General features: G+C 39.9%; 3 protein-coding genes across 7 annotated transcripts in view; 2 read left to right on the top strand and 1 right to left on the bottom strand.

The window, feature by feature from the left end:
- The window catches only part of fbxl17 (F-box and leucine-rich repeat protein 17), a 243518-nt gene extending 241266 nt beyond the window's left edge, over positions 1 to 2252 (bottom strand). Inside the window, exons 1-2 of the mRNA XM_088008801.1 lie at positions 1886 to 2252; positions 295 to 798 (exon numbers count right to left, since the gene is read on the bottom strand). Coding sequence (XP_087864927.1) covers positions 295 to 777 — 483 coding nt within the window. The 5' untranslated portion in view covers positions 778 to 798; positions 1886 to 2252. The remainder of the gene's footprint in view (positions 1 to 294; positions 799 to 1885) is intronic.
- Positions 2253 to 3434: 1182 nt separating this feature from the next.
- Positions 3435 to 6209, top strand: prxl2c (peroxiredoxin like 2C). Its single transcript, XM_014991145.2, has 6 exons — positions 3435 to 3686; positions 3902 to 3970; positions 4106 to 4159; positions 4563 to 4668; positions 4851 to 4985; positions 5070 to 6209. Exons 1-6 carry the CDS (start codon positions 3489 to 3491, stop codon positions 5198 to 5200), a joined length of 693 nt encoding a protein of 230 aa, XP_014846631.1. The 5' UTR covers positions 3435 to 3488; the 3' UTR covers positions 5201 to 6209.
- Positions 6210 to 6406: 197 nt separating this feature from the next.
- On the top strand, positions 6407 to 24579 carry cdc14b (cell division cycle 14B). Of its 5 annotated transcripts, none has more exons than XM_014991136.2 (15): positions 6407 to 6705; positions 7869 to 7959; positions 9902 to 9977; positions 10471 to 10563; positions 10688 to 10764; positions 11740 to 11806; positions 11898 to 12048; positions 12141 to 12371; positions 12469 to 12607; positions 13990 to 14155; positions 14300 to 14397; positions 20427 to 20474; positions 20553 to 20678; positions 23863 to 23928; positions 24029 to 24579. In XM_014991136.2, the coding sequence occupies exons 1-15, from the start codon at positions 6597 to 6599 to the stop codon at positions 24066 to 24068; spliced, it is 1578 nt and encodes a 525-aa protein (XP_014846622.2). In that variant the 5' UTR covers positions 6407 to 6596; the 3' UTR covers positions 24069 to 24579. The 5 variants fall into 5 exon arrangements, with proteins under 5 accessions (XP_014846622.2, XP_014846623.2, XP_014846625.2 ...); XM_014991134.2 differs by lacking the exon at positions 23863 to 23928 and adding an exon at positions 21778 to 21946 and having other exon boundaries at positions 6408 to 6705; XM_088008799.1 differs by lacking the exons at positions 6407 to 6705; positions 23863 to 23928 and adding exons at positions 7286 to 7713; positions 21778 to 21946.
- Positions 24580 to 24643: the final 64 nt, after the last annotated feature.

Below are 24643 nucleotides of genomic sequence, written 5' to 3'. Positions count from 1 at the left end.
TTTGTTCTCTATATTTAAAAACATTAACTTTTTTTTTTTTTCTACCAATGTTTTTAAGAGCCATTGTGGAAAAGAGCCAAAGAGCCACTTGCGGCTCCGGAAGCTGCAGACCCCTACTATAGACCACCAAAGTGCTTAGTTGTGAAGAAGAAGAAAAATCTCAAAGTTCGGAAATTCTTGTGTTTTCAAACACAATGTGTGGCTGTGTTGTGACAAAATGTGATGAGAGCCAAGGCGTCTGAATACTTTTTGTAAGAGTTTTCAGCAGCTGAAGAGTTTAGAGTCGATGCCTACCATCTCTGTGTATTCGCTGGTGCAGCCGGGCACAGCCACAGGTATGGGCACAGTCACAGACACACCAGCCGTCCGGAAAAGCACCGGTGGTGGAATCAGTTTGGCAGGAACGGCTGACAGAAGACTCCTCCCCTGGCCCTCCCAGATGGCAAGTTCCCTTTGCGACAGCAGAAACTTAGAGCAGTCCTCAGGCGACGCAAGAGCCGCGTATCGCTCGGCAAGCTTCGAGGCTGCCGCCGCTCCGATGCCGACTTCGCCTACGCCCGGCACGCTGATTCCAGCGATGCTGTTGTGACGGCAGCCGTTGACACCAGCTTCCAGCTGGTCACTGTCGTCGTCAAGACCGCTGCTGTTGCTGTGGACGATGAAGCAGAGCATGCAAGGCCCTTGGAGAAAACAGTTCCTCTTCTTCTTCTTCCTGTGATTTAACTTGCGCGTCCTCTTCTTCAGGCGTAGACCATTTTTGGAGAGAAGATGGCCCATATAGATGATTCAAGGAAACTCCTGACAATCAGAAACACATTCATTTTTATTGCAACTGCATTTCTAGGAATAATATTATCCTTATTTCATCAAATTAGTTAATTGCTAAAGAAAATAAAAATCGCATGGACATAAAGTGGTTGTGAAATGTCAGTACAGAAGAAATGGTACAGACTGGGAACAAAATGGAGACATGATGGTAAATGTTCCCAGTGTTACATGGATTACATATAGACAGCTCAGCCTTGATTAACACCTTTAATCAAGGCGTTGCTTGTCCATTTAAAACAAGAAACTCCTCCCTTGATTTATTGATTTATTTCTAAATAAATCAATCACCAGCTTCACTGTGATTGATCTTTCACTCAAAGCAGCATTGCATTCATTCTCCTCATTCTTCTAATAGAAAATTAAAAGGTTTTTTTCTTCTTCTTTTCAAGGGGGCGTACAGGGTACCGACTCTATTCTTTATGCTGCAACAATTTTTTCATTTCGATATTACACACATTTCGAGAGTCAAATTGTAAAGTTCTCCCAACAGTTCTTATGACATTCTGAGAGCTTGATTGCACAAAATAAGTCAAAGTTAGCTCCTATAAGTGATTTAAATAAATTACTCTGTGTTTGATGAATTTATGAGTTTATCTCTTTTAATTGCTTCGCAGAAATATTCGATGATATTCGAATTTATTGAGAGCTACCTGTATACCTGTGTGTCAATAACAATCAAGGTACTGATAGGGAGGCGCTGAATGAATGCTCAGTACTATCAAGCATTATTGGCGTCAACAACTTCATTAATGATTATACCAAACTAGAGTTTTACCCTTGTTAGTGAAACCAATCATACTTCATCCGAAATACAGTAGTATCCTGTACAGTCATGCGTATTTAATTAATCCTTGATATGAGATATCACTTCTACAATTTCTACTTAATTGCGGATCTGTTTATGTCACAATAAAGTTTAGCTTTTTTTAACAGAAAAAAATTACCTCGTCTGTCTGCAGCCGAATGAAAACACAGGGATGTAAACAGTGAACAGGTGGCTCTTTGACTAGCATAAACAAAAACACACAGCACGGTAAACCTTGAAGCCGTGACTTACCTGAACTCTCTGCAGGTATAAGTCCAGTTTAGCTCACGGTTTCTGCCTCATTTGGAGTGGAAAAGGCAGAAGCTAAGAGCTTTCTGGTAGGCTAAGCAGCTCCATCTTCATCATCAGATGCTAACTTAGCTGTAGCTTTCAGCATGAAGCAGCTCTCAATGCACTCCGCCGGACGGTGCCCGCATAGTCCTGCTACGAAATACGGACAAAGTGAGCGCTGACAGCCCCGACGGTGAAGACGGAGGGGCCGGAGAAGCAGCACGGGACCCGCCGCGGTGTTTATCCAAACAGTTTGCAGCTCTGCCTCTGCTGCTGCTCTGCAGAATAACACTTCCGCACCGAGAGGGCAGAGCGAAGGAAGCCGACGAGGGCGATTTGGAAATCCAAACGAGGGCAAAGTTTCATCTCTGTAAATGAACATTAGCAGTTTTATTCCTGAGATAAATACCGGTAGAATACTGACTTTACTAAAAGTCCATACTCTACACAATGAATGCAAAACAAAGGCTGAAAACAAAATTTTAGGATGCCCTATTTACGGGCTATAGCATTTCAAACAAGCTTCACATCCAATAAGTTATTGTTAATAAACTTAGAGCCGTTAATATTTTTATACATAAATTATGATATACTATGAACTGTTGATATATTTTTACATACTATCCCTTCATATAGAATAACTTAAGGTATTACTCTGTAAAAAGAAGGAATTGTCATGTGGAAAAACATGACAATTAATATTGTTTTGCCATAGCCACATCCACAAATTTGTATTTTATTGAGATTTTATTGAAAAGCCAACAAAATGTGTATGTTTTTCTTTATTTTTAACAAAGCAATAATCTAAAATTGTCTGGTTTGCATATTATGCCCCCTTTACTGTGACACCTCTGGATAGTCATAAAAGACTTTGTGAATGTACAAGAATTAGCCAAAAGGCTGGACAAAAGGCTATTTTTATTTTGTATAAAAATATCTGTGCGTGTAATACTGGATTTGTAACTCGTGTAAGCATCTTTTCACTCCATAGGTCTCATCTTCCAGCAGGACTGTGACTCTAAACTTAACAGCCAAAGCTATAGAAGCTTGGTTTGGAACAATGCATGTCTTTGTGTTCAGTTGTTCAGTCAAAGTTCAGTTTTCAATCCAATTTAAAAACTCTGAGAGAACTTGGAAATCGTTCGTCCCTCAATCTGACTATGATTGAGCTTTAATGTAAGGAGCCACCACAGGCAAAGATGTAATTTTATTGATTTGCAAAGGTAACCACAGAAGGCCCTTTTGCAAAAATATTGATTGAGGGTAGCTTAAGCAAACACACATCACGTTTTATTTTTTTCTAGTAAGAAGAACTTGCATAGGCAATATTATCATGTGTATTTAGTTAATTATGACAAAGAATATTCAGATATTTTTAATGAATAAATACATGACAAATCGAACGTTCTTCTGTTCTGTACAAATTCCAAAATAGAGCTGTGTTAAGTTACCTCTCTCTCTCTCTCTCTCTCGCTTTCTTTTCCATGGGCGTGAAGTTCCACTTCCCAGCTCCTCCAGGCTGAGAGGCAACTCCCGAAATAGCGCTACTTGCTGGGAAGACTGCATGCAGGGGGGAAAAATGGCTGAATTGGTCTCACCGATTACTCGACAGGTTTCTACGGAAAAGTGGAAAGCTGGAACACCAACTGTCGATATCAACCTTAAAGATGTCGAGGACTGTTTGATTTACGACCGCCGTGGAGTCTCTTTCCCTTTCAAGAGTTTATATCAAGACAGCAAATCAGTCATCATTTTCGTCCGGGTAAGAAAATAAAACTTTCTGTAGCTTGTTTAGTTAGTTCCGTGAGTGGAAACCTCATAATAGATATTTCATCAGGTGGCCGTGGCGAAAACAGGAATAAAATACCCATACAGAGTAAAACGAAGTGCTAAATAAACGCAATTTTTATGGTTAGTTTCAAGCTTCTTTTCTCACAATACATGTTTCTAAATGCCACACATCATCTGTCCTCGCAGAATTTCTTGTGCTACAGCTGCAAGGAGTATGTTGATGATTTAAGCAAAGTGCCACGAAAAGCGCTGGAGGTGAGTCCTGACATGTAGGACTTGCCTACATTCGTCTGATCCATCAGATATTTTTGTTGTATTATTGTGACAACTTAAGTAAATATGAATTGTGTTTATTGTTGAAATACCAGTTTCTGCTATATGTCTGTGCAGGAGGCTGGAATAAGACTGGTTGTTATAGGTCAGTCTACTCATCAGCATATAGAGGTAATAAAATCGATATTGTGTTAATGTCAATACTGTGTGACATTGTCTCAAGAAATGTACAAAAGGTCCACAATATATTAATTTATAAGGGTGGAACGCAATTGCCTTTTTTTTAGATCTGAATTTATGCACATGTTGGAATTTCTGGATAATTTTCCTTAAACAGCACAACTCTGCATTATTGTGTTTGTGTAATATTCCAATAAAATGCATTCTTGTTTAAAGGGGGGAAATGCAAAGAAGTGAAAGGAATACAAATACTTTTAAATGTTTCACCTGTGATTTCTATGCCATTTGTCCTAAACTAAAATCATGTCAGCTTTATTTATTTCTCCATAACTGATTCTTTTTTTATTATTATTATTCATTTCTGAATAAGTTCTTTGTGCTCCATTTAATCCAGCCTTTCTGCTTGCTGACGGGCTATTCTCATGAAATATATGTGGATCCAAAAAGATCCATTTACCTAAAGCTTGGGATGAAAAGAGAGGAGACATTCACAGACTCTGGTAATATATTTATGAGGGTTTAAAGTGCTTCTACTAGTGTTAGATTAAAAAGAAAGTACACCCTCTAAAACATGCAGATAAGCTACATACAATATAAAAGTCTAAAATCTGAAGAGGATGTAATTTCTTTATGACAAAACTGGATAATTACATTTTCCACTGAGATGTGTTTTTGTAACCAGCGCTGCCCAGTCCTCATGTGAAGTCTGGTTTATTTATGGGCCAAATAAAGAGCATATGGAGGGCTATGACCAGCCCTGCCTTTGATTTTCAAGGTGATTTGCATCAGCAAGGTGGAGCCATCATTGCAGGACCAGGTAAGGTGTAATCTCTTAGTCTTCAATCATACAGTTTGTCTTCTTTTATTGACTTTTATTTTTCTTCTCTTCTGCTCTCTGCAGGCTCTCACGTTCATTTTTGTCATTTCGATATGAACCGACTGGATCACATGCCCATCACCTGGCTCCTCCAACTAGCTGGAGTTCAACAGAGCCTGGACTTCAGTCCTAAACCAAAAATTATCCATGTGTAGCATTAGGTAATTTAGGATTAGTCATTCCCTTTAAGCTGATGGAAGTCAGTTGCAAACTTCATTTATTCCTGTTTATGATGTAAATTTAGGCTCCTGTGTTTTTTTTTTATTTTTTTTTTTATTTAAAACCTTTGAACCAGTGTTACTTTCCTGTCTGTCAAGGGTCAGTGGTTAATATTGTAATCTAGTGTCACTCATCAGGATATAGATACAAACTACAGTAGAAGTGGCATGTTTTCTTTACTTCAATTGGGAAAGTTCCCAGAACTATGGGAATGAGTTCAATGTTCAAATTTTAAAACTGCATGTTTAAAATGTGAAAAGACATTTTTCAAGCAAATGAAATGATACAGCTGGGTCCTGTAGTGCATGTGACTTATTCTGGATTTTATTTAGGAGTATCAGAGTAAAAGAAAATAGATTAAATGGTGCTACATAATATTGCAGCAGCACAAATTCCAGGAAATTTCTGATAAAGTATGATTAGAGCACAAATAAATCCATGCAAATAGAGTAGGGATATGCAATAGGATCCTATAAAAGTGAGCAGCAACACTTTTTATAGAACCCTACAACCCTAGAGCCCTGGCTTGCATTTGTGAGTACAGATGCAAGCCACACTTTTCAGATTATTATTTTCAAAAATATTTAAACAATCTTCCTTCTGTTTAACAAATAACCACCACTTAGTTGATCCGTCATACAGAATCCCAATTAGATGCTCTTCATGAAAGTTTGTTTTCATAATGTGAGAAAGTTTTTGCTAAAACTATAGATGGCTTTCAACATGTGTGAGAACTACTTGAAAGAGTTTCTTGAGCTGAGTTAGTTTTTCAGGTTGGCTTTGTTTATTTTCTATGATTCCATTCAGAATCAATCTGTTTCTGTGTACAGCAGAGTGCAATTTTACAACTGTACTTTGAGTAAAATTACTGTTGTACTGACGTTTGTATTCATCTTTTAAGTTTTTTAATCATAGTTTCAAATAAAATGCTATCTCCCAGCTTCACTTCATTGTGCCACATTCAAGGCTCTGGTCAGTTGCATCCAACTTCCCCTGAACTACTTTATTTTGGAATGGTCTCGGTAAGCTGCAAAACTAAAGCAACTGATCAGCTAAGGGTGGGCTCTGGACATATAATCCTGATACGTCACATGCAGGGGATTCGGAAAACGGAAACCTGCCCCTGTTCAAAGACGTCACCACCACCACCACAGAGAGCCAACTCAACCTCGGGTTTGACACAGAACACAACACAAGCACGCACAGAAAGGCTGCACCGGGAGCGCAGGAGCCAAGCCATGTCACGTTAACAGCAACTGCGGACGGAGGGGGCATCGGTGGCAAACTCTTCGCTCGGGAAATGTCCTTCATGCTGCAGCTGCTGAGGAGAGAATGAAGCGCAAAAGCGAGAAGAGGCGAACCGAGTCGAGGAAAAAACGCCGCGCAGCCCACAGCAGCTCAGAGGCGGAGCTAAGCTCTGATATTTACATTGAGATAACAGGTAAGAGGGGTCTGCACAGTGAACCCTGTCAACTTTCAGCCCACTTGGCCAATGCATGGGGACCTGCGTACACTGTGTCCTTTTAAAACGCAGCACTCCTTGATTTTCTTCAGCTTTTCCCCCCCAATATGGCGACACCGTGTGTCCTTTATCGGCCAGAGGGTTTGTAGGGAGTTACCTTTAAAATCAATACACAAATACCCAAAAATGTAATTTATGTTTAGTGTTTATTCTAGTGCAATCAGTCACGCTTGAAATGCATCATCTCCAAGCGTCTCCGTTAGCCGATCGTGTTTATGTCACGCATGTGCACAAGGGCGGTGCAGTGATGTGTTTATGCTGATAATAAATAGTAAAGTCCACATCAGCTTCTCTCTTGATAATTTTTTTTCAAATGTTTATGACGTTTCCTGGTTCCAGTTCATCCTTCATGAGCTCAAGTCTGACAGAAAAAGGTTTGTCTTAAGTGGAAATCGCAAATCTGACTGGCTGACGGATCGTCCTAGCAACCGCTTTGGCAACTATCCCGGGGCCTATCACGTCGCTTATGTGGAGAACTTTAAACTAAAACAGGCGGAGACCGAACTCAAATAACAGTGTCGTCCTCCAATCAAAAGGCGTCCTGGATCTGTCTCAGCCAATAGCGTCGCGGGGAGTTCTGAGAAGGAGGAGTCTCCCGCGGAGAGAAGGTGGGAGGGGGATCGGTTTTAGCAGAGTGCGCACTTGCACTCTAAAGTCTCCTTCGCTCTTTGGATGGTGACTTTCTTCTTTTTCAGAACAGCTCAGGATCAGGAAAGAAAACTTATTTTTGCGAAAAGTTTTTATACAACCGATTTTACCCTTTAAAAAAAATAACAAAAAAAAATAACAGAGCACAGCTCACGTGTAAAAATTACTCGCATGTTTTCGTGAAGGAATCCGCAAAATAGGTGGAAAACGTCATGTTCGGATCTGCTCGCAAAATGACCTCAGACGATGTTTCCTCCAGATGTATCGAGTTTATTAAGGGTATGTTACCAGAAATGTTAAATAAGTTATGCTGGAAGTACTGCTGTCCTGCTTGGAATGGATGAAAGGAGTTATATAATGACAAAAGTAATTAACTTGGACCTTTTTTTGTCTCCCTGCCCCCTCCTTTGTTCCTTCCTTCCTTGTCTCCTCAGATCAACTATATTTTGCCATACTTCATCAAAAGATCAAGAGCACAGCTGACCGACACTGTTTCTGCATAGATGAAGAGCTGGCATATGAGAAGTGAGTTCTTTGCAGTGCAGTGCAGTGCAATATTTCCGTACTTTGCCCTTTGACCTTCTGCTTCTTTGAGTGCCGAGTTTTTAAATAGATTTACAATAGTGTTATTGCCAAAAAAAAATATTTTAAGCGTAATGCACTATGGGTTTTTATGCTTTTAATTTTCAAGTGTATTTACGGTGAGTTCTGTTCATTTCTATGCTGAAATTAAGAACTAGGTGACAAAATGAAGGCTGTGCAACTCAAAGTTGCCCAAGAGTGATGATGTTAGACTGGAAATGCTGAACTTGGACGTCAGTTCATAAAAGTGTCCACCAAAGACAATCTACAGACAGGACATATGGCAAATGTAACACATAATGGTTAGACGAGAAGTTTAAATTACTCAACAGCAAACAATCACTCCCTTATTTGACTCAAGACACAGAGAAAAGAAATGTTGCTAAGCCTACCAGCAAAAAAAAAAAAAAAACTAAACTCAAAGATTTTATCACCTGAAAAACTTCCTGCTCTTTAACAACACCTACTGTCGCTTCAGTTTGTTCACTTTGCTCCCGTTTTTGAACAAACATGGCATGAACTGAGTCGTGTCCTCGTCCCTTAGTTTTAGGGTGTGTTTTTATTTTTTTTTTTTCTTCCCTCAAATCCACAATTCCAATTGTTTCATTATCCCGGAGAAAAACGTGCTTTAAACGAAGACAGTTTTTAAAGGGTGAAGAGAGATCTGTCCTCCTTGCATTTATTTACTTCCATGGAGCTCAAACAGGTTTCCTGGATAGATTGTTAGAACACTTTAATAACTGCATATCTTTACGACATGTTCCTGTTGAAAAGGTCTTTCTGTCAAGAAAACACTCAGTTTTATGAATGCAGTGTTTTTGAAACCTTGTCATCATCCATCATAATAACACCTTCCTGTTTTAGTTGGCGTGACTTTAATGTACATTTTAATTTCTGGTTTTAGTACTCTTATGTTTACTCTGGTTATTATTGTTTTATTTTTCTTTTGAGGATTTTTTTTTTCAACTTCATGTACAGCTTTGTCCTTTGTCTTTTTCTATACAACACCTATATTGAAAGTGTTTCACAAACACATTTCCAATTACTGTATTTATTATTGTGGCCTCCGCTCAAATCTCACAAACAATTTATTTATTGTCTATTATTTCCTAAAAGGTTTTATTTTGTCCTATTTCAGTTGATCTAAAATGTTATGCCCACAGAACAGACCAAAATAATGAACCAAACTACTGATGGTAGATATTATTCATCTTCTTTTCTTAAACATATTTCTTTATTGTTTTTTAATGCATTATACGGTTATGAATTAATGGGTGTTCAGTATGAAACTTTTCACATTTTATTCAAAGCATAGTTTTAATACAGTTAACCTCATGATGTGTTACAAAATACAAATCCTGTTGGTAAGATGCATGTTTTGTCTAACATGTTCCCTGTTGTCCACATTACGTAGTACATTTACATTTTTTTTAAATTTACATTTAACAAAGAAAAAAAAAAACACTGAAAACTGATTGGGTGAAATTATCCAGAACCTGTCACTACTACAAAGCGGTCCACAATGGAATAATGTAAACACGTCGCAACTTATTTTTCTGCTGGTGGAATAAAATGCTTTTAATGCAAACAAGAGCATTTTCGTTGCAGCAGTTTCAGGTCTTGTCCCAGAGAGGACACAGCTGACGTGAGGTCCAACTCAGTAGTACATAAAAACAAGCTCTTATTTTACATTTCTTTCTCCTTTTTTTTTAAATTGAAACACTCTATGATTAGAAGCTTCCAAATATACTCATTACTCCCGTCAGTATTTTCACTGTAGGCCCGATGGCGCTGATTCGATCTTGTGAAGCGTCCCCAGGGACGGAGGCTGGCTGCATAAATAGCCTTTCTTACACTCTCTTTCTTCTCTCTTTGCCTCTCACAGCTTCTATGCGGACTTTGGCCCCCTTAACCTGGCCATGTTTTATCGCTTCTGTTGCAAGCTGACAAAGAAGCTCAAGGTAAAGTAAACTGCAGCAATTAATTACACTTCCTGGAAAAGGAGAGTGGAAAAAAAAAGCATTGACCAGTCAATATCTATTTATACTTGCAGTGGGCTGTGTAAAACGGCAGATTTGCTGTGTTTTTAGTGGGCTAGTTTGTTTTACAACTATTGTCAGCATTGGTGCTTGTGAGCCACTTGCTGAGCCAGTTATACCTGGGGGATCCAGTATCTCTGCAGCTGTAATCTAATGGTGTCTTTAGAGCATTTAGTCATTTTCTCGCCTATTTTAAATCACCACCATTTCTGTTGACGTAAGCAGATGTTAACAGCTTAAATAAAAACACAGCTTTATTAGGGAAGTTCTCTGTTTTTATGTGCTTCTTGGTAAGATAGCTTCTGGGTGACAAAGCAGGGCGATAAAACCAAATAATGTAACTCCTGTGCTCTCCGTGTCGTAGTCAGTCGGATTGATTTAACATCTCTTCTGTTATTTGCCATGTTTTGGACAGTCAATTACACTCACGAGGAAGAAGATCATTTTTTATACTTGTGGGGATCAGAAAAAACAAGCCAACGCTGCCTACCTAGTAGGATCGTATGCAGTAAGTTTTGCACAAATGTGCATATTTCATGTGTGATCCATGTAGGTGTGGGTGGGTGTCAGATGTCAAAATCGGTATGCAATAACAAGAGAGTGCATGCTGAAAAGATCCTTGTCTTGTACAGGTGATGCATCTAAACATGACACCAGAGGACGCCTACAGCCTGCTGGTATCCAGGAATTCAACTTATCTTCCATTCAGGTAATAAGTCGCCGCTTTATTGTTCTTGAGCAGGTGTTGTGTTAGCATTACTTCTGTTCAATTGTGTGCTCAAAGGATATTTTAAAGAAGATAGTTTAACACACAAAAAAAATATCTTTTGGTTTTGCTTTAAAGTGTTTCTTTCTCGATAATCTGGAGCTGGAAGTCCCAAATTCCTTCTATTTCATGTTTTTGATGTGTCTTTTTGCACGCAGCCTGTAAAACATTTTGGATTTTCAGGATGGGTGGCTGGGTTGGCCAACAAAGAAACAGAAACCCTGTTGTGTAATAAAAGGTAAACAGAAAAGAACAACTTCAGAGGAGGATGCACTGAAAGAGAATAACAAACTGGATTAAAATGCTAGAAATTTGCAGCAAGTGAGAAACGTTTAGCATGTTCATCCTACAGAACTCCCTCCAAACAGTGTTAAGTCCCTGCCAGTAGCGTTTTGGGTGTAGATTTCTACCCTCCTTTGACTGATTAGGTTCCTTCAGGGGAAACACAGGGTGGAGAAAAACTATCCGAGTTTTTGAAAAGGCGTGTTTAAAACATTCATCTTTGTAAAGAGATGTAAATTTATGCTTTACTGTAGAAAGAATTGTGGATCACATTTACTTCAATCCAAGGTGTGGTTATGTGATATTTAAGTAAAATCCATTTATTCCACCAAAATCTGGATTTTCCCTTAAAACTTGAAAAAAAAAGGTGAACATTGAAGTCCCAAATGTTTTCTTTTGATGCTAAAGAGACGTGAGAATGTTTGACATGGAAATGTGTAAATGAGGCTTAATGTTGCTGGTTGAATTTCTCCCATTTCTGTGTCTGTTGAGCATAAATAAAGGATTTATAAAGTATCTTGTCAAAGATCCATGTGAGACAGACTGTTTCATTAGAAAATGAGACAAAGAAAGAGCAAAATCTCAGGAGGATGTTTTTGCAGAGTGGCCTCATCAGTTTGTTTCTGCACTTCACAGAGACGCTTCGTTTGGAACCTGCATGTACAATCTGGACATTCTGGACTGCCTGCGTGGAGTTCACAAAGTATGGAAAAGAACAACAAATACAACTTTCTGTCCTCTTGATGCCATGATGCCGATTAAATGAAATGTAATCCCTGCCCACCTTCCTTTAGGCTGTGCAGTACGGCTGGCTGGACTTCTCCAACTTTGATGTGGAAGAGTACGAGCACTACGAGAGGGCGGAGAACGGAGACTTTAACTGGATAATTCCTGGGAAGTTCCTCGCGTTCAGTGGCCCTCATCCAAAAAGCAAGATAGAAAATGGTGATTATGCAGCGTACGGTCAAAGCACGTCGGGTGTGTTGTGTTGCTGCACACAGAGGCCTCTTGGCTTTACCATTCTCCTTTTCCTGCAGGGTACCCTTTACATGCTCCCGAGGCCTACATCCCGTACTTCAGAAAACACAACATCACCACCATCATCAGACTCAACAAGAAGATGTACGATGCGAGACGTTTCACCGATTCGGGCTTCGAGCATCACGACCTATTCTTTGTGGACGGGAGCACGCCGAACGACTCCATCGTCAGAAAGTTCCTCAACATCTGTGAGAACACAGAGGGAGCCATTGCTGTCCACTGCAAGGGTAAAGGCTCTACACGGAAGCATCTTCTCAGCTGCTCCGCTCTGCACTGTTTGTCTTATGAAGATTACTGCAATGCTTCTACTGCTTTTGTTTCCAGCTGGCCTGGGAAGAACTGGTACGCTTATCGCCTGTTATATGATGAAACATTACGGCCTGACTGCAGCAGAGGCCATCGCTTGGATACGGATCTGCCGGCCAGGATCCATCATTGGACCACAGCAAAACTTTGTAGAAGAGTAGGTGTTTATTCAGCCCAGATCTTAATGAGAAAAAAATAATTAAATGTGCTTTTTTAAAACATTTTTACTGTGACAAGGCTTACAAGAGTCACATAACATAAAGTCTTTGTTATCAAAGAAGCTCTAAAGTGGCCGTCTTTGTACAACAAGACAGGATTTTGCGTCATCGATCAGTTTGCATGTCCAAGAAAAAGTCCTAGAGAGAAAGACGTCTCTCTTGACATGATAAGTCTACATTATAAAAATAGCAAGAAGCTTTGTGTTTTAATGAATTTGGCCTGAAATTCTCTGTTCATCAGTAGAGAATTGAATTACTTGGTGAGATACACCATGCTGACTGCCAAGTAGGATAAACAACGCATCTCGGCCAGCATCCATGTCCGCTCTCTCCCTCACTCATTCATCCATACATTGTGGAAATGTCTGCCACAAGGGAACAGTTGTTACTTTTAGCAAACATGCTGAAAAGGAGAGGGAGCGGTGAAAATTACTGAAATATTATGTAGTTTTGGCAACATGATACTATAAGCAAAGCAAACCCTTTGCTGTTTTTTATTATTATGCTCCAATTCGCACATATTTATTGTGAAAATAGATTTGCTACTCTGTGTTTTACCAGTTTATTGACATTACATAATCTTTTAATGATCCATAGCTTGTTTTTTCTTTCTCTCAATCCACCGTGAAAGTTATCTCTTCGATTTCAGTCGGCAGGGGAAAAAAAGCAGAAAAATCATCACGGCTGGGATTTGTCTGTCCTCTGTGAAGAGTATTAGGCCCATGATTTGTTTGATAAGTCTCCTTTTATGTAAAATGGGACACATTTCCCCTAGAAATATTGGCAATCTGTGAGTAATGACTCACTTGAAGCTTCCAGGCATTATAATCTTCTTTGTTGCTCCCTATGTGATATTTTTCTTTCTCTGAAAAGACTGAATATTTCTGCATATGATTTACTTCTAAACCAAAAAAAGAAATCACCTTTTAACAATTTAATAATGTTATTCCCTTTATTTAATTTTTTCATGCTATCAATTGTATAAACACTATTAAAAATGAAGCTGATGCAGTTAAAGAATCACACTGACTTCTGATATTTACTCTTCGGCCTCTAATTTCCAATAACTCACTGTATTGTTGATGTTTGGAGGATAACATGTATTCTGGTAAATCAGGTCTGTTGTGTGTGTGAGTCTTTTTTTCCCAGGTTTGAGTGACAGCTCTTGTTCGGACGCCAGCGTTTGATCATAATGGCAAACGCTGTTTCAAAGGATTATTGTGTCTGGGCAGGTTTTAAGAGAAACATAAAACAGAACACTTGGTTGCGGTTTGGCAAGAAAACAAATCAACTGAGGCTTGCCCTCCGTTTACGTCATCAGGAAGCAGAACAGCCTCTGGGCAGAGGGAGATGTTTTCCAGGAGAAGAAGCTGAATGAGCGGGAAAACGGCAAGGCGGCTGTGACCAGGATCCTGTCTGGAGTGGACGACATCACAATCAATGGCAGCAACAAGAACAGGGCGTCCAAGAAAGAAGAAATAGAGCTGGTGAGTTTTCTACGCCTCTTCTACCATGTGCAGATTAAAATACGATTGTGCAGCTGTTGCCTGTACTACAGCTTTGCAACCTGCAGGGAAATGACACACGAGGATGTTGAATTTTCCTTGCCCAAACTCCCCTTTGTGTTGCAGTACAACGACGAAGACGAGAGAAACGGCGTCACGCAGGGCGATAAGCTACGAGCCCTGAAGAGCAAGAGGCAGGCCAGGTCGTCTGCGGGTTCCCTGTCGTAAGTATCCACGCAGTCCGCGAGCACCGGCATGCATCCTGCACCCATGTGTGTGTTATAACAGGGTGAAATAAGAGAGTGTTCTCCATGTCAGACCATTACATGTATACTCGGGTGTTTTTCAAACCATAAACAGCTTATGCTTTGAAGACCAGAAAGTGACCACGTATGTCGTTCTTTTTAATTTACTTCATGACCATTTAGTTTGATAAGCTTCTCTCTTCCCCAGTGGTTTCCCAGCACAGTCAGCTGTCCTTTTAAACCAGCCTTTAGCAATCATAACAGTCCTCTGTTTGACCAAGTTCATAGCAGCTGTGATATTGTTAAATTTAACGTTTTCTTTGTTGTTGTTTTTTTGTTGTTTTTTTTTATGCTATGGCATGCAGATCTAGTGAATTACAGCGCTGTGATTGTGATTAGTGAGGGATGAATGATGCATCAAGGAAGGAGCAGCTCAGATATTCTAACAGAGTTATGGACACAGTTGTTTGACACTCGCTCTTCCAGTTAAAACAACGTACTTGTTAAGAGCTCGATTTAAAATGGGACAAAAGATGTGGAAGTTAAAGACCAGTTGCAAAGCTAATTCTGTTTCCTCTTCTCGGAGGTGATCGGGCAGGGAGAGGACACATTGTAGATCTTCCTGGTCACAAGGTTATTCACTCAAGATGTTCATTATGTAAAAGCCCCTCATTTAATCAAAAGGCCAGACTTTGAAGTAAGCCGCATGACTGGGAGTACTCGCATAGTTAAATATTTAAGTTAAAAAAAATACTCCTGTGGCACATAGAAAGCTTTTTATTTGCCTCCTGCAGGGACACTGAAGCGTAAAGATGTCTAGATTAGGAAAACATTAACCAGGGAGTAGCTGCAGCTACGCTCCCAACACTTTACAATGTCAACAAACAATATCTTTTCCTACATTCTAGGCTCTTTACTTGCATTTTATTGCAAAGCAGCTGCAGAGTGTAAGCAATTTTGATACGACTGCTAAACATTGTGGTGACAAACAACTTTTCTCTCGTTTCTTCTGGTTTTCTTTTTTTTTTTTTTGTCTTTAAACATGCTACCAACACTCTCCATGAGCATCTTGGCCAGTAAAACCTTTATGAGGTTCTGGCAGTGAGAGCGCCTCCAACAGGTCAAATTATTATTGGCATGCAGAATATTAATCTCAGATCTCACTTGAAATACAATATTTGACCAAATACTTCATCCAAGCTACGGCTGTATGACGTCAGGAAAACATGCGGTATAATTGGTGGAAGTTGCAGTAACAAATTGACTTGCAAGAATTACATGAACAAATAATTAATAAACGTTCCTTTCTTTTTGCTTTCGGTCTGGAAGATAAAATAAAAAGAACTTAGTTGTATGTTTTTAATTAACTGACTAGGTTACATTAGGATCAATGCCAGCATGACAAGTTTAAATAATCAATCATTGCTGCTCATTGTCTTCGTGTTTAATTGTAACCATGAAACTTGTGTGGCTCAATGCTTTCTACAGTATTTTCCACCAAAGGACAATTTGATCCAGATTCAAAACTTCTTAAATTTTCCATTTAATTGTACCTTCTCTATTGTCACCAGGAGGCTAATCTGTAAGCAGAAAACTATCTGCTTCTAATTCACTCCTTTTTTCTGATGGGTCCTAACTGCTGAGCTCACAGCTTTAAAAAGTCACCGAGTGGCATCGCAATGGCCTCGTTTAGCTTTCCAACTGTGGTTTTGACAGTAAATAAATACAGAAGTAAGAGGCAACGGGGAAAAAAACAAAAAAGCTGATGCAAAGAAACAATGGTTTGTGTGAATGCTAGCTTTAACAGAAGCACTACTGTCGCAAGAGGTGTCAACGCATACCCTCTACCAATCAAATATCCTAAAAACGTCCAACACCACATCATTTGTGGCCGTATAAAATGGAGCTGTGGAAGGACGGGTGTCAGCATGGCTGAGGATGGTTGACCGGCCTCTGTCCATGCACCCATATGGCTTTGGCTTTTGTTGTCCCATGTCAGGCAGGTGGTAGTGTTCTGCTGCAGCCTCATGGGCACGGCGTGGCCGATGTGTTGCCTGCCGTTCAAAAGGTAGCAGAGAGAGGCAGAGAGAGGGACAGTGGGGCAGAGAGAGAGGATGTGAGGTTTTGTATGAAGGAGGTAAGTGCACGTCACTTCCTTTTCAGCTTACATCCTCTTCCTGTAGAGATGGTTGCTATGCCAATGAATGGTATGGCTGATCTTGTTTTTTTTGTTGTTTTTTTTCTCCTTTCTTTGGATTACTATGGTGTTAAGTGGATATGCACTTAGTGAATGCGTTTCATTTACACGCCTTTCATTGTCTGCCTGGTGGACGCACTGAGCCGCTCTGCTTCGATATAAAGGCATACAGTCACTTGCAGAGGTTCTCCAACCCCTCAGATGTTTTTCTGCATTTTGTCACTTTATACCCACTAACTTCAATGGGATTTTGTTTGATATTAGAGAAATGCTAGAAGCACCTTATGACTCTGAAAAGTTCAGTGAGAAAGAAAGCCATAAAAAGCCATGTAAGGGAAATACAACAAAACTAAAACTGCACATGACCCGGCAAAAAACATCCCAGTAGTGAAACATGGTGGGGGCAACATCATGCTGTGGGGATATTTTTCAGAGTTCTTGCGAAGATGGATGGAGCTAAAACGGGGTCACCAACTCCAGCCCTCCAGTCCTACCATCCTGTAACTTTTAGATGCGTCTCTCCTCAAACACACCTGGATCAAATAAACTGCTCGTTTCCAGCCTATTGCAGAGAGGAATGAATGCTGGTGAGGGAATTCAGACATTTTGGAGCAGAGGTGAATTTAAAAGTTGCAGGATGGTAGCCTTGAGGACTGGAGTTGGTGACCCCTGCTTTAGAGCAATCTTTTGTTGTTCTAAAGATTGTAAGTATCTTTACAATCCTTGTAAAGACTTTTTACAAGGAAGAATTGGCAGAAAGATTTTCACAAACTAAACATCCTCTTAAAGACTTGGTTCCACATGACTCTACAAAGTGCCTACTCATTATAGCTTTAATCTTCCACGCACTGTGTTTTTGTTTATCGCATCAAATCTCAGTAAAATACACTTCTTGAAGTTTGTGGTTGCAACGTGACAGAGTGCGGTACAAACACCTTTGCAAGGTACTGCATCCTAGATATCTTTTGTCAATTAGGGCCTATAAATAAAGTCCACCGTTGTTTTTACTAGCAGCACCAGTTGTTCAACTGATTCCAGATATAAATAAGATCTGGAATAGCTGAACTGAAGGTTTTTGGTTCTTGGCTTGCACTGCTGACTTGGCACTACTCATAAAGTCGTTAAGAAACACTTGAGCCTTTATAAAAATCTGCAGTAGCTACTTCTGTTTTTGGTCAGTTAGTTCATTTTCCTGCTCCAAATGTTTAGCTGTAGGTTTTTCCTCTTTTAAAGTAAATATACCATATTCTAATTATTTTTGATTTGTGACTTAATTTGTGGTTGTGTAAGGACAGTTAATCACAAAACATCATGCATACATTTCTGAGGGTGAATTGGGGTTAAAAGCAGATTCTTATGCATTCTCAGGGGGAAGTGGAGACAGAATAGGAGGTTTACCTGCACTTTTAGGGCATATGCTGTATGCCGTACAAACATCCAATTCAGGGCTGAATTTCACCATCTGGCTCCACTGTTTTGTTGCGCAACACTGCAGCGCATGTTCAGTTGCAGGGACAATTAGAAGAATGCTTATCCAAACTTTTGCCCATCTCTTCTGCCGTTTTCCATGCATGACACAAAGTACTGAACTCCTTTGGGCACGCACGCATGCACGCGCCTCGGTTTCGATCAATGTTTCCGTCTAACATGTTACAATGTTGGGCTGGAGTCACCGTCGGTTGCCTGTTGTTTTTCCATTGCCTTTATGACTGGATCAGTGTTCACATGCCACCTGAGCTTTTCACTCTTGCAGGTTTCCGACTCCGTCATGCTTCTGTCGAAGTCGGCAGTTTCATGAAATGAAATTAGATGATCCATACGGTTGAAACCAGATATTTCCATAAACTGTTGTTGAGGAAATACATAAGTCTTACCTAAGGTGAAACACTGAGTCAGTCAAGAATGAATCCAAATGCATTTTGATTATTATTTCATTAAGAAATTAAGCAAAGAATATGAGCAGTGACTCGCCTGGCTAATCCAGGGAGGTGAAGAAAAGATGAAGGTACATCGTTTTTTAATATCCACCAGCCCACTTAAAAAAAGGGGAGGGTAAAAAAGGAGTATCCCACCAGTTTCAGTTTACTTCGCAACTCTGGTATTTGCACCTGCAGACTGTCACCCTGGACAGTTCAAACCCAGTTCAGAAATGCCCTTTATTATGTGTTTCCAGTGAGCTGAGTCCAACATGAAGGGTGCTTTATAGGTAAAACTGATTGATTGACTGATTGAAATAAAAAAATTTTGTCACAACGCTGTCTAAGGAGAAACAATGTTTTTGAGAACCAATTTTTCTCACTGACTGTTTAACGCTTAATCAGTCTTAACGTTTCCTGTTTTCGGCCAGTTAGTATTAATATAATCATTTATATTTGTTAAATGGCAAAAAAAAACAATGAGCGATATTAAAAACCTTCATTAAATTCAGGCAGACTGCAGCATTTATGTCATGAAAATATTTGTTTTCAAGACCTAAGATCTGAAGCCAATAGAGGTTTTTTTTGGGCAGAGTTAAAAAGGTGTGTGTGACTAGACAGAGTACAAACCCGACTCGGTTACATCGGTTCTGTAAAGAGGAATGGACCAAACTTTTAGCAAACTGTTGCTGGAAAATACTAGAAACATTTGACCCAAGTAATCCAGTTTAAAGGGAAACTGCATAAGTTTTAAGAAAGTTTAATATTTTATCATTTAACAAAGGGAAACAATTGGTATTCATAAGAAAAGTTCGGATTTAACGTCAAACGGTGACAAAATAAAGATAATCTTTTTACACAGCGTATGTCAACATCTGGTTTCAACTGCTCCTAAATTCTTGTTGGGTTTCACATTGGTTGAGAAGTCTGACAATTATTATTTCCTACTTTGTGCGATGAAATACATTTACTCTCATGTTCAATTTGTTTCTGCACTTCGAGTCATTTATGGGGACGTGCGGGTGTCGACTGCTGTTAAACAATGTCTGCAATGTCAGAACATCAGAACACACACACTCCAGCCGTGTGGGACGATTGGATGCAAGACTTTGTGAAGAGGGTGTTTCATCTAATCCAGTCCCAGTGGAAAAGCACAACATGAGAGGCTTTGTGTCCTGCCCAGACGTCTCTTGTCTCTCCTTCCTTTTTTTTCCCCCCCGTTTGCTCTTGTTGTTGGATTTGTCCTCCTTTCAGATGGCTGGTAGCCATGCTGCTCTCCCTGTGTAGCCTTGCCCTGTGGTGGATTGTGTATGGCTTCCCTTCCTCCATCCTGCATTTCTGTATAGACGGGTTAGGATTTCTCTGAGTTCTGCCGCCCATCAGCGCCCCTTCCCCCCCAAACCTGTCCTGCCCCTCCTTCTGGAGCTCTAACTGAGAAATGCTGTAAGTGAGCCCCTGGTCTCTTCTAATTCCCCAACCCCAATTAGAAATCTGTTCAGAATCATCCTCTTCCTTTATTCTGTCGTTTGTTAAATCTTAAATCCGATCAGCAGAGCCAGTTTTGTTTTCAATCACACACATTGTCCTCGTCACCATTTCTCCTCTTTGATGATTTATTCCCATAGACATTCCTGTCACCTTGCTTTGCTATTTATTGTGTTGGCTTCAAACTGTCAGTTAAATCATGTTTATTAAGACGGGACTTTGCTCCATTGATTTATTTCTAGTTTACTAACATAACCCGCCTGCCAAAGGCAAAAAGCTTCTTTAACTTGAATGTATTTTTGCTAGTTCCTATGCAGCCCCCCCCCCCCTCTCTCTGACCCTCAAATCAGTCATTTATTTTCCTATTCAAACTCCCAGAGATTTATGTCACACTATGCATGTCTTTGCAGACAAGAAGAGAACAAAATAAACACCAGGTCGTCTTCGCAGTCCCTCAGGTAAAAACGTGCAGCTCATACAATGAAGACATAAAAGATGGCAATGACCAATGGATGTGGCTTTGTCTGTCTGCGCAGCAAGGTGATCATACAGGACAGTGTTGAGGGCTGTAAGACCAGCGTCAGCGCCCTGGCTCTGTCTGACCGCTCAGACAGCAGGAAGAGGACCAGAGCATCTCTGCCAGCTAACGGAGTAGGAGGAAGGTCGGTTTGATTCCTCACACATAAGTAACACACAGTGAGGAGATACAGGAAATGTCTTCTCATTGATAGAAAAAAAAAACTTAGATTATCTTAAGTTATTTGTGTTTTTTATGTAAAAGAGTACCGTGAATGAGTTTAATTGTTTTGTCTTTTTTATGTGGCAGTGACACAGTTGAGGAGCAAATCCAGAGGCTATAGCCACTCGCACAGCGTCTTTCCCTATTATTCATCAAACTTTTTCCACATTTCAGTGCACTTTAATGTGTTAGGCCAAAGTAAAGTGGCAAACAATGGCAAAGTCTGAGGAAAAGAATGCATGGTTTTCTAAACGTCTTGCAAATAAAAATCTGAAAGGCGCAGGCTGCTGCCGTGTTCTTCTGCTCTGACTGGTTGTAGCTCAGGCTGAACGGTTTATCTCCACCGACTCTCAACTTGGCTCAAGCTCAGTTAGACTGGATGGAGAGCTTCTGGAAAGGCCATATTTAAGTAATGCTACAGATTCTCAGTTGGCTTTAGGTGGTTCATGGTTTTCATGTTTTTCTGTCCGTGGAATCTGTGGGTGAAAGCAGCAGTTCATGCTGTCTTCAGGCATACGGAGCTCATTCATCCACTTTGCTCCAGCAGAGACTTTCTCCCACAGCTCGCAAGAAACTCCAACTGGTCTTCCAACTCTGACCAGCTTCCTTTTCCTCGCTAAAGAAACGTATCCTGACAGCATGATGCTTCCTCCATCATGTGTCATTGTAGGATTGGTGTGCTGAAGATGAAAATGTTTTATTCTGCACACATCTGGTGAAAACGCAGCGTTTTTCCTTTGTCCCATACTTGGCTGTAAGCTGATGCTCCACCTACTGCGACGTCTTCGCAGAACAGCTGCAAAAATGTTATTTGCAAAAATGTTTAAAAATCATGTCTTTCCTTCAGCTCTGCACTTCTCCACAACTTGGTATTAGTTTATGGCATAGAACTCCAGTAAGTACCACTTAGAAGTCTAGCTGCAAGAAAATGTGAAAAAGTTAACATTTAAAATTATGAATACTTCTGCAAGACGCTGTACATCCCTGTGGAGTACATTAACAGCTTTCCTTCTCTCTGCCAGCTCCCTGAGCCAAACCAGGCTGGTCAGGTCCCTAGGCAACCTGCATGTAGTGGCTGGCAACAGCGACCCAATGTTCTGTGAGCCGTGTGGCAGCCATAGAGACACGGCCAGTGTCAGAGCCAACACAGGCGCCCTCATCAACTTAAACGCAGCACAGGGACACCTGCAGGCAAGCTCCCTCAGTCACACTCTGAGCCCAGCAGAGACCCGGGGCTGCACCGATATGCAAAAACACATTGCTGGCTTTTTACTTCATAGACAGAGACACGTTTGGCTCCTCCTACTCCATGTTTCAGCTTTTGAATTTGCTGAGTTTCTGATGATGCAGAGAGATCCATTTTTCCCCTCTAGATTTTACAAGTGAAAGTCAAGAGATATTTGGCGACATTTCTGAGTATCAAATTTGCCTTTTATCAAAGGCAAATTTAGACACTTCTTATTGGTGCTCATAATTTACTAATGATTGCCACAATGCAGAAAAAAATCTCCAAACAATGAATCTGTTCTTCAGTGTTTTTTAATGATGGGTAAACAGGCAAAAATTCAACTCAGTTGTACTTTCACTGTGCTGTATTTTAATTTCTATGTGCTGTAGGCACGCTACTATTTTGCACAGTAATATTATTGCTGTGTATTTATAAATTATGTAGCTGCTCTCATTGCCGTGGTCAGTCATTTGTTTTTTAAAAGCCCTCAACAAACTTTATGTTGAATCAGGAAGTGAAACCGTTGTTTTGCCACTGCAGTCCTGTAGCTAAAAGTAATAAAAATAAGCTCTTAATTTTAATAAGGGTGCATGGACAGTGGATAAATAGAAATGGTTTGCAAGATGACTTGGTTTGTCCAGAAAAAAAACCCCTGCATGAATAGTTTTCATGCAAAAGAAAAGCTGTTATATAATTCCTTATTTAAAATAAGAAATGTTACTTGTTGAATATTAGGCCAAATGGTGGTTGAAAGTTTAAGTAGGAGGTGCCAAAAAATTATTTTTCTATTTAGATTCTAGCTATCAGATTTCTCTAGTCAGAAGTCTTTTGATTTGCTACGCAGTGCCTGGGCTAGCCCACCACTCAAGGTTTATTTCAGCAATTATGTCAAAAAGTGAAACCAGTTAATACTACTACTAGTTACACACAGTGATTCTAACCCAAAAGTTGTTTTCTCTGAAAATGACAGAAGACTAAAGAATATAAAGGAAAGGGAAATAAAGAAGCTGGCTGTTCAAAGTGCTTAACCCAGGCATATTAGTGGAAAGTTAAGTGGAAGGAAAAAGTGTGATAGAGAAACAAACATAATCAATAGCTGCAGCCTTGGGAGGGTTGTGGGGCAAAGCCCAAACAAGACGGACCCACACACAGATTTAACGCCTCCATGCCAGACTGTGTTGATGCTGTAATTCATGCAAAAACAGCCCCAATAAAGTATTTAGAGCAAATACTGTACTGATATTTCACACTAGGTCCACATGTATGCATTAAGTTTCCTCTCCTTAATGACCTTGTGTAATTTTCTAGTTTTCAGGGAAGCTGAATTATAGCCTTTTAATTGCTGCAAGCCAGAATAATCTAAATTAAATAAATACTTAAATGTATCGACCTGAGTTTCACTTTTTGGAATGAATTACTGGAATAGGTTAATTTTTCAATGATGTTGGGATTTATGAAAATGCTCCTGGACTAATTTAACAGAGCATTTCTATAAAATATGATCTTTCTTACTCTGATTAAAAATGAGGGGTTAGAAAAAAAAAAAAGGGATCTCAGATTCCACTAATCATGCAAACATTTTCTCTGTACTTTACAGCATAAATCTCTAACATGCCTATAAGCTCTAAATTGTCCCATGCCAACACTTAAACTCTTAATGAGCCAAAGTCTCTTGTCTGCAACTTTCTGAATCTTTTCTTGCCCGTTTCTACATCGGCGTCTTTTAGATTTCGACTGGCTATGGCTTTTCTCGACTTTGCTGCTCACTGTGTGATCTGCCTGTGGCCGTCAGCCACTTGTAGTCGTATTTGGCATCCTTTACTTGTGCTCCACTGCCATGCTCACCTTTCCATCTGTTCGTCTTTCTTGCACGCAACAGACCCGCTGTGTCACGAGGACGTAAAGCTCGCAGCTCTTTGCAATCAATTAGATTTTCCAGGCTATGGTATCTATCCTCATTCCTATTCAATTTGCTGTCTTTTGTAATAGTTTTTCCGCGACATCTCTAAATAATCACGTTTTGTTTTTTTTTCCTTCTCTCATAGTCACTCCATACCCAAAGCTAGAGCTCCTCTTCTCCGGTAAACCTGTGAACCTGGAAAAATGCGAAGATGTCCAACCTGAATCTTTTTTTGGAGAAAGGCTGGCATGAATCTCAACTTGATGTGAACGTTTACCGAAGAGGAACAAGATGGTTTTATTTTATTTTATTTTTTAATAGAAACACTGCATCATTACATTTTAATCGTGTTTGTTTTTACTTACTGAATCATTCAGCTAACAGGTATGAATTATCGGCAGCCACAACTAGTATATTAAGTGTAAAGCTGAGAAAGTATTGGTTCACACAAACATAGCATGAAGTACTGTGCACAGTTATACTGCCATTCAGCATGTTTTGGACAAGGCCTGTCATTTGGTCACCTTTTCAGCTCCTTCATTTCAAGGCTGTACATGTGTCAACATTTAATATACGGTTTGTATATTGTAAATATTTTGTACTGTTAAAATCATGTCATGAAATGGTCCCAACGGGGCCTTTACTCTTTATAATCCTAGAAAAATATGAATTTTAAATAAATTTACTCCCAAACGAGTCGAGCTTTGTTTTTGCACCACATGCTTAGTTACTCAGAGTCAGATATCATTATGAACTTAAG

This window comes from Poecilia mexicana, unplaced genomic scaffold (genome assembly GCF_051168715.1).
Source record: "Poecilia mexicana isolate PSO_F unplaced genomic scaffold, ASM5116871v1 scaffold_9, whole genome shotgun sequence".
NCBI classification, from domain to species: Eukaryota; Metazoa; Chordata; class Actinopteri; order Cyprinodontiformes; family Poeciliidae; genus Poecilia; species Poecilia mexicana.
The sequence above is the reverse complement of the archived record's forward strand: the minus strand, read 5'-3'. Positions and strand labels throughout refer to the sequence as shown.